Source organism: Squalius cephalus (assembly GCF_949319135.1).
Source record: "Squalius cephalus genome assembly, chromosome: 21".
Taxonomy (NCBI): domain Eukaryota; kingdom Metazoa; phylum Chordata; class Actinopteri; order Cypriniformes; family Leuciscidae; genus Squalius; species Squalius cephalus.
In genome coordinates, this window is record NC_137142.1 from 16,214,027 (window position 1) to 16,228,276 (window position 14,250).

The following is a 14,250-nucleotide window of genomic DNA, read 5'->3' on the forward strand; positions in this document are numbered from 1 at the left end:
TTCAGCTTTGTCATCACAGGAATATTAAATAATATTAAAACAGAACCAGTTATTTTAAATTATAATAATATTACACAATATTACTAGTAAACAATATTACTAGACAATTAATTTTTAATTTATTTTTGATCAGATAAATGCAGCCTTGGTGAACATAAGAGACTTCTTTAAAAAAACACTAAATAATCTTACCCACTCTAAAAGTTTGAAGTTTCTTTAATTTCTAAATTGAGATTTCTAAATTCCTAGAGTTCAATTTCGAAATACACATTTCAATTTTTATATATATATATATTTAAAATAGACATTTCTAGCTATAAATTTCTATATTAGGATTTCAGCATTTCCAAACTTACACAGCTACTTATCTACGAGTTGTAGAATCGAGTGACTGACCTCAGACAACAGCTGGAGGTTCCACATCAGTTCTTTATCCAGCTCCTCTTCATTTAATACCTCTTCATCTGAGAACACATGGTATGTTAACAGGAAATGCACAACACATGTAGCAATCCATATACTGACATTAACACATAGGTGCATGTGCCATGTGGAACTTACTGGATGAGATTTGTAATATGGCATTACAGCAGTGAGGCAAAAAGAGCTTCAGAGCCTTTGTTGGGTGACACTAAAAAGGAGAATAATCATTTGAAATTGTTTTGAGAAACGCTGTCAGCTGTGAATGTCTGTGAGTTGAGCTCAGGACACTGACCTTGGTTGCAGCTCGGCACATGTCTGCTACCATCCGTCCAGCAACGTGAGTCTCAAAAATGTTTGTAGTGGCGAAGTTGAAGACTTTTCCAAGAGCCACCTGTGAAAACGAATGAAATATGTTCAGGTATCATCGCATAGTCATAGCAGCCCTACGGAAATACACTTCAGTTCAAAAGTTTGGGGTCTATAATATTTTTTCTGTCTGTAAGATTCAGAAAGGACACATTAAATTGATCAAAGGTGACAGTAACAGTGACATATATGATACAAAAAACACTTTTGAATGGTAGTGTATGTTATGACTAGCTTTAACTCCATGTGTGTGTTTGTAATGACCTGGAATATTTCCATGGAGCATTGTGTGAGGATAGTGTAGAGTGTGGAGGACAGGCCCAGCTCCAACAGACTCTCTAGATGAGTCATTTTCTCTGTCTCCATCTCCTCCCGAGTCTGTTCCAGAGTACTGATGTCAATCAGTGCAAAACACCTAAATACACAAACATAAGAGGGAGAATGAAGATACAGAAAGAAAAAACACATGTACAGTATTTATTCGGTACTCTGAGTTCTGTACCTATCAATAAATTGAAGAACAAAATCCTCAAACTCTGCAGAGGCAGAACACAACTCTTTTTCCACCTGCACAAAGAAAAATCAAAGAAAAGACTTGAGTCGCACATGAACTATCACACGTAAAAAACAATATAAGGACGGGAGGATATCTGACCTGTGTGAGGTCATTTCTTGTCTGAACAGCAGCAGAACAGTCCACCAATGGCACAAGAGTAACAAAAGTTGCTAATAACTGGAATGTTATCTGAAAAAATAAAAAGAATATTTGAAAACATACACGCCTCCACAAGACAAGCGAAATTTGTGTTTCACTATGGGTGTGTAATTTACATTGTAGAACAAAACGCCAAAGTATCGCCAAGTTCTTTTTTTTTTTTTAACCACAGGCTATACTTTACTCATCAATTGAAAAACTCTATTATAAAACCCCACAGCAAAATCTTGAGGTGAACCAAAGGGTTATTTTGTTATGTGCTTGTTTTTACTTATTTTTTAATATTTCTATTTATCTTTAATTTATATTTATTTCATATTAATTTATATTATATTTCTTTTTAATGGTTCAATTTAAGCTTTTTGCTTAGTTTATCATCTATTATTTATATTTTATTTCCAACCGTTATAGTTTTAGTTGATAGCAACACTGTCTTGAACAGACTCTCACCATACACTTGCTGAAGTCATTGGGGTCGACCCCCGGCAGAGCCCTCATGAGGAGAGGCAGCATGTGTGTGGGGCCCTCTGGAAAACTCTTGCCCCCGGCCACCAGGCTCCGTGCCACACTGATCATACAGCTTAAAGTGGCGGTCAGCTGGTGAGGCTCAGTGAGGGTCTCCATGGCGGGATATGTCCTTAAATTAGAAAAGGGTCCCAAAAATGCTTTTATGTGATAATGATCAAGCACACCATCAGCTTATCATCAATTGATGTAGTCTTTATGTAATGTAATGTTATTGTAAGTTGTTAACTTAAAAAGACATTAGCATGTGCTTTAAACAAACATTAGCATGTGCTTTAAACAAACACTTACTTCTCCAGCACTGGAGGAATGACCAACTCGGGTCTGAGCAGGGCAAGGTTTTGCAGGGCCTGGGCAGCATCCAGACTGCCGGTTTTGCTAAACATGGCAAGAAGGACGGGCTCCTTCATGCTCTCGACAAAGTCTGTGATGTCCTGCTCACTGAGATGGTGGCTTTCGGGAACAGGGGTCAGCCACGTTGGCGTCCGGTAACGTTCTCGATGCAGACGTTTCACAACGCTGGCAGGTAAACGCTGAAGGAGTTTCATGAGTTTCATCTGGGGACGGACAGAGCAAAAAAAAATTTGGGGGGGGATTTTGAACAGGACTTATTATGGAACTTATATTTACATGCAAAATTAAATTATTATTATTTTTCTATTACAGTGAAGGGGAGGAGGAAGGAAATCATTGGGGAGAAAGAGGGGAGATGGCCTGGAAATGGTGCTCTGACCACAATGATATTATTACAACTGGGAAACGGACCGAATGAACAAAATTCCCATCCGGCACCCACATCTGTAATGGGTCTGTAATAATGAGATTTATTTTTCTAAGGAGACAAAGTGTCATTGAAGCCTAAAATAAATTAAGCAAACATGGAATCGTGGATGGTTTAACTTTTTTTTTTTTTAGTTCTACTGAGCATTTACGGTAAAAAACCCCCAAAATAAATCCATTTGATCAAAGGGACGGATATTAACTTCAACTTCAGATTCCCATTTCAACAAGTGAGCATGTCGGCCTTCGACACATTCCTCACTGTCATAAAGCGTTCTGTACCCTGTGATGCCCACCACAAACAAAATCACACAACTCATTTGCATCATCAAAGGAAGAAAACTTTCTGTAAGCTTCTAAAAAACAAATCAGATGTTCTACAGACTGAACATCTCATCAACAATGTGGCGACAATAAAAGGACAAAGCTTTCGCAGGGTTTTACTGTGACAACTAGATGCCTCTCGCAGACAAAGCAAACACGCAACCCTGGAAAGATGAGCTGTCCTCGTCTATGAGGAGATGCTTCCAGGAAAAGAATGGCATGTATTGTTGATAGCAGCAGTGTTTTTGAAACGGACACAGCTGCAGGCTCTTCTAAAGCATTCTGGGAGAACGATTCAAATCTGGATAGCAACCTGACTCATTTTGCTCTTTCTTCTTGGTTTTAAAAATCATGTGGTAATGTCTAGATAATCCAGTGAATTTGTTTATTCTTATATTTTTAATTAGTTTATACTTACAAATACTATTATATCATAATTATACTTTATATTTGATATATAATTTGATATAACATTTATTTATAATAAAGTAGAAATGAAGCATAAATATCAGAATCAGAAATCCCTAGCAGTAACTCACCAGCCAGCGGCCGTGGTTAGAAGGGTGTAAAAACAAGGTGATACTGCTGAAAAGGCCACTGAGCTGGGTCTGGGTCTGTTTGCTTGGACCTCCCTAAAAACACATTAAATATAAAGCAAATTTATTACATCATAACTTGATGGTATTCCAATAGCATTGGAAGGTTTTTGTTTCACACTGACCAGCAAAGCAGATATCCAGGTGACCACATGACCGATGTCATAGGCATTCGTCAGATATCTGGAAACCAGCATCTGACTGGATCCTACAGGAAGATTAAGACTCCTCAAGATCCTGGTGAAGATCTGAAAACAGACACAGAATACAAACTGTAGGACCAGCAACACTGAACTAGCTCTGGATTTAATGGCTTAATGTGTACATGAAAATCACTTAAACAAGAAACCTGTTGCTAAAAACAGACAGCGGACTAAAATTTTGGAGCGATGTCCTCACCTTTGGTATATAAGGGTCCCAATCTATGTAACCAATGTTGTCATTTGCCAGTCGTGCAAAAAGACTGACAAGATTCTGGAAAAGACGAAATCAGGTTAACACTAATGTAATGAATCAATGAGGTTGTGAAAGAGAAATCCACAGATTTAACTTCGATAGTGGGACAATCATACCACTTCCCAGCTTGGAAGGTTCTGCACCGACACCCACAGGCTTATCAACTCATCAAACCAAAGTCTGTGGAAACACATAATTCAAATAAAGGTATTTTAGTGTATTTTTAACTCTGGAAAAAATATTATTTGTATTGAATGTGTGACAGTTACGTATTGTACAGTTATGTATTTTCCAAAGCCAATATAAGTTCTATGACTTCAGCATTCCTTTATCAACCTTTTATTTCATGTTTTAACAGAAATTTGAGAAGTAAGACAAAGTAAATAAAATTGTGTTTTCTTTTAAGTTTTTACATTCTAGTTTGTATGAATGACTTTTCAAATTAAATTTCATACAAAAAATAACAATGGCTGTTCCATTCATCTCCATTCTGCAATATACACTACCATTTTAAAGTTTGGGGCCAGTATGATTTTCTTTGAAGAAATGAATACTGGAAATTGTTGAAAATTCAACTTTTAAAACGTATATCACAATAGAAAACAGTTATTTTAAATACATATATATATATATATATTTTTTTTTACAATATTAACGTTACTGTATTTGTGTGATTAAATAGATGTAGCTTCGGAGTACATTAGAGCCTTACTGACCCCAAGCGTTTGAATGGTAGTGTGTGTGTGTGTGTGTGATAAATTAATCTTTTCTATCTATGATTTCAAGTCTAGCAGAAAGACTAATAGGACCGACTTTGCAAGGACTCAAAGTGTGTCATAAGGTTCAGACAGTGCTTACTTGTAGCCCTTATCATGCAGCTCTGGGGGGAGTGTGGTGGGCAGAAAGAGCTCAAAATATCCCATCGCCTTCTGCATGGTCACGTCAAAAGGGCACATCAAAGGTTTCCACTCATCCAGCATCTCCTGTGTTGCTGATTCTGGGAAATAACTGCATGCATACAAACACAGACAGACAGATAATGATTTTGTTGTTGCTGACACCTCAAGTGTTATGCACGCATATAACAATAATAAACCTTTGTGATGTTTCTCTTTTTTAGTATGAATTTAAAAGTACCTAAATATCATGTTAAACTGTATGCAGTACAAGTAAACACTCATTAACTGGATAACATATGCTTTTGTAAAATGAATGAAGCCACTTCAAGAATCACGACATCCTGTCGATCATCTACTGGCCCATACATGAGCAATCTGCAAACAGTGCGTTATCTGAACAAGCTAAAAGTATGAACTTCACTGACCGAGCACATGACAACCTTTTCTGTAATCCAAGTTGAGCCGAGAAGAGCTCTGAACATGCAGCCTCACCTCACCCTAGATAACTTCCATAGAGTCTCTTTCTTTTGTGTCACTGTTTTTAAGTAGAATCAAGCCAATCATACGACTGTCTCTTTCTATTTCACTTACACTGTATTAAAACAGTTTTATCCTCATTTTAATAGTCTGCGTTGAATGATATTATGTCCTTTTTGACCTCCTGCTAAGGAACGGATTGCACTGATCCTGGGACACTTCGGTCTCTCAGAGACAGGAAACTCCAACAAAGCCAAATTAAAATAGAATTAAAAAGGATTAAATGACTAAGGAGAAACTGAAGATCTATTGGGAGCGCAGTTTATGTACATTCCAGTCAAATGTTTGGACACAACTGCTCACTCTTTATTAGTTGTCATATATTAAAGACATGAAAACTATGAAATAACTAAAATTACAGTTTAGGAAGTAGTGATCAAAACTTTACATTTATCAGCAAAGCATGATTTCTTCAAAAATAATTATATTATGCTGCTCAAGAAACCGTCCCTTATTATTATCAATGTTGAAAATAGTTGTGATGGTTAATAATTTTGTGCTTAATAATATTTAAAGTATAGAATAGAAAGTCTAATTTCTGAAGATTCCCAAAATACTGATTGGTAGTGCACGTCTGGCATAACGAGTATTTGAGTAAATGTAATTAGTTACTGTACATAAGTATATTTTTGCCTACTTTGTAGTTTTACTGAGTATCAAAGATATTGCCAAATTTTACCCTCTACTTGACTACATTTTTTAATATTAATTTATGAAGAGTAATGCAATTAAATGCAAAAATGCATCTAAAATACTAAAGTACTGTTAAAATCAGATACTCTAAGACTTTTACTCAAGTCGTATTGGAATTTGTGACTTGAAATGGAGTCATTTTTGCTGTAGGATATCTGTACTCAAGTACTCTTTCCACCTCTGAAGATATGCAAGTACTTACGGCCTGCAGTTCTTGATTAAGGCCTTCAGAACTCCTTCCACTGAGCTGCAAAAGGAAGAGAAACTTGAAAGTGTCCAAAACTACATACAACAACACTTTAATTCCATGCAAACAATTCTACAATAAACAAAACCAACACACAAGTGTTTGTTAGACCCATTCATGCATTACAAAAACTGCTCAGTCTCCTGTTATAATCCCCCAGAGGTGGAGATGAGTCTAGTGGTAGAGGAACTTTTGGGAAGTAGAGTTTTTATTAGGCTGATTGTCCATCTGTGACCTATATGCTGCTTAAAAGCTGGTCAGCAAAGCTATTTTTAAAGTTTTATCAACCCCTTTATCGTGAGCATCTAAAATAGAGGGGCTATTTCATGAAATTCTGTTCTTCAATACCAAAAACAACAAATCACATTCACCACTCGCATGAAACCCATCAAACACATGCACCATAAAAATCACACAGCTAACCAAATGTAAAAAAGCCTGTGAGTGTCAGCAAAAAATTGCAGATATGCGACACCCAGACAGGGCCTCTGAACCTGATGACCTTAGTTTTGAAATAGGCCATAGTAATCTTTCACCTCTGGACTCATTCAGAGAAAAGAATGTGATCCACAGTAGGGATTTACTGCTGGAGCCCGTGTAGAGGGAGCCAACAAGGATACTGGAGTATCAGATGTCTGCATTAAAGAGCATGGGTGAAACAGACGCAACAAACACGCTCAGCACTCAGGAACAACGTACAATAAGCCGTGTTCAGTGTTGGCTTGGGAATTCCAATTGAGCAACAGAGTGTTATTGAATAGTGTGAGAGCAGTACAGCATTGGATTTCACAGTGCGAGTCCAACAGCCTGTGTCGGGGTGCCAGTATTTTTTTTTGTGCAATGTGACAAGCATCTCATTTCGCTGACAATCTAATATATATCTATATCTACATCTATATATAAAATTATTATTGTTATTATTATGTTGTTTTAAACATTCCAGAATTAAATTACAAAAACTTTATAAAAAAGTCATTTATAAAAAAAAATCCTGTTTGGTATTTTCTGTAATTTTACCATTAATAATGTCTTAATAATACAGGATAGGTCAAACATATCTGAAAATATAAGTCAGACAAGGAACCATTTTGGCGTAATTCAGTTATTTGGCATAATTCAGTATTTCAACAAACTGAAATTTCTAAAATGTAAAGGATGTGAACAGCTCAAAGTATAATCCTTCAGTTGTCATCTTGTGAAACTTCATTTTTAATAAATCCAAAAACATCCGTTTCATTTATGTATATAGTATGAGATGCAGAATACGCATTGATGATCAACAAGGAACAAAAAGACAAACAGACGTTGTTATTGTGCACCAGCAAAAACGTCATGCATCCACAGCAAACAGATTTAAAGACAAAAAGCGAGCGTAAAGCCAAAGACCACTGGGACGAAATGAGAGCCAGCGAAACATTGAGTGCAAAAAAATTATTTAGTGCACCTTTAAATATTAACATAAAATAACATGGTCCTTACCACCTCTGAGCAAGTTTAACGAGAATGTGTTTAGAGGAAGAGCGCGGCCGCAGAGAACTGAATATGAGAGGAGATAAAAAGACAGGCACACTCAGCACTTCCTGTCTACTCAGACAACATTTTTATGAGATTCTCAACATCAGCACCAGTTCTAAGATGTGTGCAAATTCCCTGTGACAGACATCAGAAAAACAAAGCTGGGATGGAAGTTATTAAGGTAACTATATAATCAGATTTATTTATCCGTTTTATTGAATTGCAAATATTTGGCAAAAATTATAAACCACAATCCCTTTTTTTTTAAAACTTTAATCCTCTTTTATAAAGTCTCTGATGAGATATGCACGTACCTGGGAAACCAGTTCAGGCCGAGGTGCTCGGTCTTTGAGTACAGGATCCTGTCCTGCAACTCGTACAAGGGTCGCCAGGGCAATTCAATGTCCTCTCTTGAAAGCAGCTCCTTCTTCCTGAAAGACAAAATAGGGGTCTTAGGGGTGGGTGGATATTGAAATCTCAAGAGCTGTTCTGCCACTCTGCGATTACAAATCTGTGAGGGATAATGAACAACAGTCATAATTGCATTGATGTGAGGTGAAGAATCAATTATTACATTGCTACATAAATCAAATTTAAAATAGTTTATTTTAATTATTGAACTATTGCATTATCTTAAAGTCAATCTTACTTCAGCAGGGTGATGAGGAGACGGGCGAAGCTCTGCATCAAACTGGTCTCCAGTTTGGGGATGGTGACCAGCTCGTACAGCAGCTTGACGAAAAGCACATGGTCCTCTTTGCTGAACTTTCTTCCATATAATCGCATGTACCTGAAGGACAAGGATGTATTGTGGGGTTTAAAAAAAAAAAAAGTACCACTTTATTCAAACTATATTGTGTCTCTCTCTGATATTATCCGTTATGATGGTGAGTTGTATGATATGAAACAGATTGGTGGTTATTATCAGTTTTAGAAACTGACAGTGTTATTGTGCTAATTGGTGTAGTAATGTTAGATCATAACATCAACAATGTGCATCTAAAAATGATTCCATCTAGATGCGTTTTCAATTGCTCCATGTTGAAATATGAACATAAAAGCAACATGTGATACCCAAGTAAATCACTTTAGCAGATTTAGGTCAAGCTGCCCAAGCTTGCTTTCAATGAAAAGGAAGTGGACTCATGGCTGACCTGACACAATCGAATAATCTAGACTAGACCTGGTATCTGTACTTAGGCTGGCAATGCCGATACCTTACCAAGAGGGTTTTGTGCGGATGCTCTCTGGACTGGCTGTGATAAATAAAGCCATGTCCTTCACACCTAAGTGCACATAGAGACAATTTCTAACACAAATACTACTATGTGTGTCCCAATTTGTGTACTTGTGCACTATTATATAACGTTTTGTAGTATAAATAGTGCGAGTAGTGTGTTCACAGTGAAAATAGGCTACCCGAAGTGTAGAATAGAATCTTGGACACTACATGCCCTCAACTGTTGCAGCTTTAAAGGGATAATTCACCCAAAAATGAAAATTTTGCCATTACTGTTCCAAACCTGTATGAATTTCTTTCTTCAGCTGAACACAAAAGATGATATTTTAAAGAATGTTGGTAACCAGACAATTGATGAAGAAAGAAAACATAAGAAATAAACTCGTACAGGTTTGGAACAATTTGAGGGTGAGCAAGTAATGAAAAACATTTTCATTTTTGGGTGAACTATCCCTTTTATTTAGCGGAGGGGCGATCAGACTCCGATGCTGTATGACAAAATAACCATATAATATTATTTCATACCATTCGACAAGGTTGAGTACATAGTGCATAAGTACATAGTGTTTAGAGATTGAGTGCGACATTTGGGACACATCTACTGACTCTAGGACATCTCCAAAAAATGGGCATACCATGCATTCTTAAAAAGACAGGCAATCTGGAGACCCATGAATAGATTTAGTGAGGAAGAATATGATGTCTTGGCTTACTCAAATGACATTGAGAACAATATTTCTCTGAATGTTTACAGACGAGTATTGCATCTCATAGTCACACGCAGTCTGACATCAGTGACAGTTTGTGCTTGTTGTGCTCTTAAAATAGCACTGAGTGGCTAAAACATGACCAACAAGCCATTTTGCAATCACTGACAAAATATGGCTTGTTAAACACCAGTCATTTCCTTACCTTCACTGCAATGAAGGCTCAAACAGGTAACTCTATATTTGATACTTTCAACACCAAAATAACGTTGTTGCCAATTGAATGTATTTGTCAACAATGGGCTATCATTTATAAAACCTTAAACCTAAACAACTCAAGGTAATGGTTTTATCCTACACGCAGTTAAAATCTCGCAAAGTGAACGTTATAATATATATATATATATTTGAACGTTCTTCCACAACGTTTGTTTGAACAATGACGCAAGTGAAACAAAGTTGACTACGCATGCGCATCAGCAGGCAGCGCGCACTCTGATTAGCGCTCTATTTAAAACGCAAGAGAGATATTTTTACCCTTGTCTGCTTTATCCTCCTAAATACAAAGGGGTCATTCGGTGTTCCCGTAATTCAGCTGTCTACAGAACATCACATTTCCTGTTTAAGATATTAAGGTTAAGGGAATGTAGGCCCTATTTATGATTCATAGACTGAACAACTCCACAATTTAATTTCGTCGGCAGATCAAACTATCAGGAAGATTCCTGGATAATGTTTGATGAGCTAATGCCAGCTAAATACTTACGTGGAAAGTTTCCTCGTCCACAACAAGACACCTGGCCATATCTCTCTGAGTTGGACGGCTCGGCCGAGGTTTCCTTTGATCTGTGCCAAAATTTCATTGGACTCTTCGTCTAGTTTGTCCTTGTACGGCAGAAGTTCGTTGTAAACAATATCTTTTTGCGGAACAAACCCTAATAAATCGGATGCTTCTTTTTTCATATTACAGTCCCCCAATTGTGGCTCCTCCACTTCGATTATTTTAGAGATAGTCATGTATAGAATATTCCAAACAGTGATGAGCTTCTGAGATGGGAAGAGAAGTATTAAAAATGATAAAACTAAATAAATGTCAAAACCATAATACAGCCGTGGTCTTTTCTTGTTGGAAGACTCGCACTGTCATCGCTCATGTCGTTTCTGAACTCTCTAGGATAATGATGACTTCTTTTAAGCAGAGCCGCTTGCTGTCATGTATCATATTTCTACACGAGCGCTCCATGTATTCGTTTCCATTCAGCTGTAGCTAACAAACACACATGCCGCAACTCCACCCTCCTCAGCTTGCGTCACTTCCACCTTGTTTCCAACATAACAGATCCAAGAACAGTTTACTGAGAATGGACTACTTGCACAACTACTTCCGCGTTCTAGTTAGTACATACCGGGAGTTTACGGTTAGCGTTCAGCGCACGTAGCCTATGCATGAGAATGCAGATTATCACTATGTTTTATGGCTGCTGCCAGTTGATTAAAACAATGAATGATGATCTCTGTATTATCTTGAAATGTGCCTATAAATATATTTTCTTTCCAACTGTGTATTCTGAATAATTAATAAATATATGTAACCACTAAATACATATTTATATGTATCCATAGTATATGCTCGTCTTCTCATTAACAGTTTTTTTTTCTCTTTCTGACATTTCATACCTGTTGGGTTTACATTTTTAAATGAAATTGACTATTAAAAGGATTTATGTGCGCTGGTGTTTATTCAGTCTTTTAAAGTAGTTGAATGAATGAATGCTCGCGAGGTGCCTGTAACGAATAGTATTTAATCAATTACGTAAAGAGCGTAGAGAAGAATGACAGACAACTACTTTCCCAGTTAACAATTTTTGGTTCCCAGAACGTTCCCAGAACAAACATTCTAACGTTCCCTGTTGGTTAGCTAGGAAAGTTTTCTTTACGTTAATAGAACGTTCCCGGAAGGTTCCCGGAACGTTCCTCGAACGTTCTCCTAACCTCTACACCCTGATATGCCTGTACACAGATTATAGGTCTGCATGCAAACAACATATTCATCATTGTTTATTGTTCAAACACTTAAGAATCATATGAATATATTAAAGCTCCAATATGTAGGAATTTTGTAATAAAATTTCCGAAAATAACTTGCACAGTGTGATATATTTCCTCCAGTTGTGTACTTACAATGTCTCAAAAGTCTCCAAAGATTTTTTATTTCAGAGAAATTCCGATTTTAAATAACTGGCCGTCCCGGAAAAGAAATGTCGCGCCTCAGTGACGCAATATCCGCTCTATCCTTGTTTTCCGGTGTGGACCATGTGATCGGATATTCCACCACACCGGATTTTTTTTTTTTTTTTACAACAACTTTATTGAGTTTTTTTTTCTTATCACAATAAACAATAAAGACGTCTGACAAAGAATAAAAAAAGAATAAAATAAAAAATATGACCCACCACACCGGAATATCGCATGGTCAAATGCGGAAGTGGTGGTTAAAGCGTTATAGCCATAGACTATGGTTATAGCAGTTATGGATCACGAACTCTTTGGCGAGTATTGAAGTGCCAACAAAACGAAAGCGTCCATATTCGGATACACGCGGAGTCGCGGACTGTGTGACAAACGGAGGAATAAAACCCGGATAAATATCGGCCAGGCGATTTCGAGATGGAGAGAGCTGCGCGACACTCTTGACAGAGACTCTGCTCTCGCGAGTGTATTGATAGACAGGTAAGACATGCAACTGTCAATAATAGCACTTATAAACAAAGTTATATTGCTCTTTGTACTTTGGTAAGGCTTTTTATCACGTGTGGTGACCGAGATTATGGCAGTACAATTAAATACAATCGGATATGATGTTAAAAAAATATATTTAGTCATTACTTGCAAATGTTCGTTCAAATTTACTTTTAGATATTTTGAACACGTTAAACAACACGGCATTAACCATAAAAACGTAAAACTGCACAACATTAACCAAACAAATCATTTGACAAATAGCTGTATGTTGTAACGGGATAATATAGCATAACATTTCACATTCCTTGCAGTTCATTAATTATGATGACATAAAATAATACGATCAGACATACAGGTAATACAAAAACGAATAAATTACCTCATCCGTGATCATGATTCATTAATTCCATTTAGATACATCGCTAGATGGTGAAAACGCATTAAAAACGACATCTCCCATCGTCACCTCCTTCATAGCGTCATCAAGCTTCGCCTTTGTTATTGTTGGAAACTGCGCCCTCTTGTGGTCAAATACCAAAGTCGCATACTGGAGCTTTAATAATCAATTGAATATTATAGCATTTGGGGCATAAACATGTAAATAGTGAAAAGATTAACATTGAAAAATGACACAGAATGGTTAAAATATTTAAACCAAATAAATAAATGTTCGTGGTTCGTACCATGGAGGTTCGTACTGATGTTATTCGTCTGTTCTCATACACTTCAGCGTCGCGGTCACTAGTTTAGACGAACACTGACACCCTGTGGTGAAATAATGGCGTATTTAACATCCGCTGCTTTCTCAGATCGGCTTGGGTTGGATTAAAACTTCATGTTCCGATAAATTTGGAAAATTCTGCACACAGTAAACATCAGAATATACCTTCTCCTGTCAATAAAAATGGTCACATTTTTAAATCTTATTGCGGACACTCATTTTAGGTGGCGTTTGTTCAACTCATTGACCACAGTACAGGGTGGGCCATTTATATGGATACACCGTAATAACATGGGAATGGTTGGTGATATTAAAGTCTTGTTTGTGGCACATTATTTAGTATATGTGAGGGGGCAAACTCCTCAAGATGGGTTTGCCCCCTCACATATACTACTGTGCCACAAACAGGACTTTAATATCACCAACCATTCCCATGTTATTACGGTGTATCCATATAAATGGCCCACCCTGTACATTGAAAGTAAACATAACCGGAAATAAGTGAGGCGTAGGCCTACTATTTCAAAACGGAAGTGTGTCACGAAGCTCAGTGCAAGTGGTCCATAGACACTGGCGAGGTGTGCTTTTGATGTGCTTTTTTATATTTAGAATGACAATTTGGAATGTAAAGAACAACATATTATACAGTTATTTATTTTATTAGGAAAATACCATATTCATAAAGAGAAGTAAGCTCAAGGTAAACCAAATTTTCCACATTTTATAAATGACTTTACATTATATATGTACATCTTTTGGAACAA

The 14,250-nt window shown here is 36.9% G+C and overlaps 1 protein-coding gene across 2 annotated transcripts in view; it reads right to left on the bottom strand.

Moving 5' to 3' along the window:
• psme4a (proteasome activator subunit 4a) overlaps positions 1–11,310 on the bottom strand; it is a 31,876-nt gene extending 20,566 nt beyond the window's left edge. Inside the window, exons 1-18 of one of the 2 annotated variants that reach the window (XM_079854660.1) lie at positions 10,790–11,310; positions 8,726–8,866; positions 8,391–8,507; positions 8,041–8,097; positions 6,517–6,561; positions 5,044–5,193; positions 4,302–4,365; positions 4,129–4,203; positions 3,855–3,977; positions 3,673–3,765; positions 2,321–2,586; positions 1,955–2,141; positions 1,445–1,534; positions 1,292–1,356; positions 1,054–1,204; positions 716–814; positions 562–631; positions 397–464 (exon numbers count right to left, since the gene is read on the bottom strand). In XM_079854660.1, coding sequence (XP_079710786.1) covers positions 397–464; positions 562–631; positions 716–814; positions 1,054–1,204; positions 1,292–1,356; positions 1,445–1,534; positions 1,955–2,141; positions 2,321–2,586; positions 3,673–3,765; positions 3,855–3,977; positions 4,129–4,203; positions 4,302–4,365; positions 5,044–5,193; positions 6,517–6,561; positions 8,041–8,097; positions 8,391–8,507; positions 8,726–8,866; positions 10,790–11,040 — 2,112 coding nt within the window. In that variant the 5' untranslated portion in view covers positions 11,041–11,310. The remainder of the gene's footprint in view (positions 1–396; positions 465–561; positions 632–715; positions 815–1,053; positions 1,205–1,291; positions 1,357–1,444; positions 1,535–1,954; positions 2,142–2,320; positions 2,587–3,672; positions 3,766–3,854; positions 3,978–4,128; positions 4,204–4,301; positions 4,366–5,043; positions 5,194–6,516; positions 6,562–8,040; positions 8,098–8,390; positions 8,508–8,725; positions 8,867–10,789) is intronic. The other variant, XM_079854661.1, reaches the window with a different exon arrangement.
• Between the last annotated feature and the right edge of the window lie 2,940 nt (positions 11,311–14,250).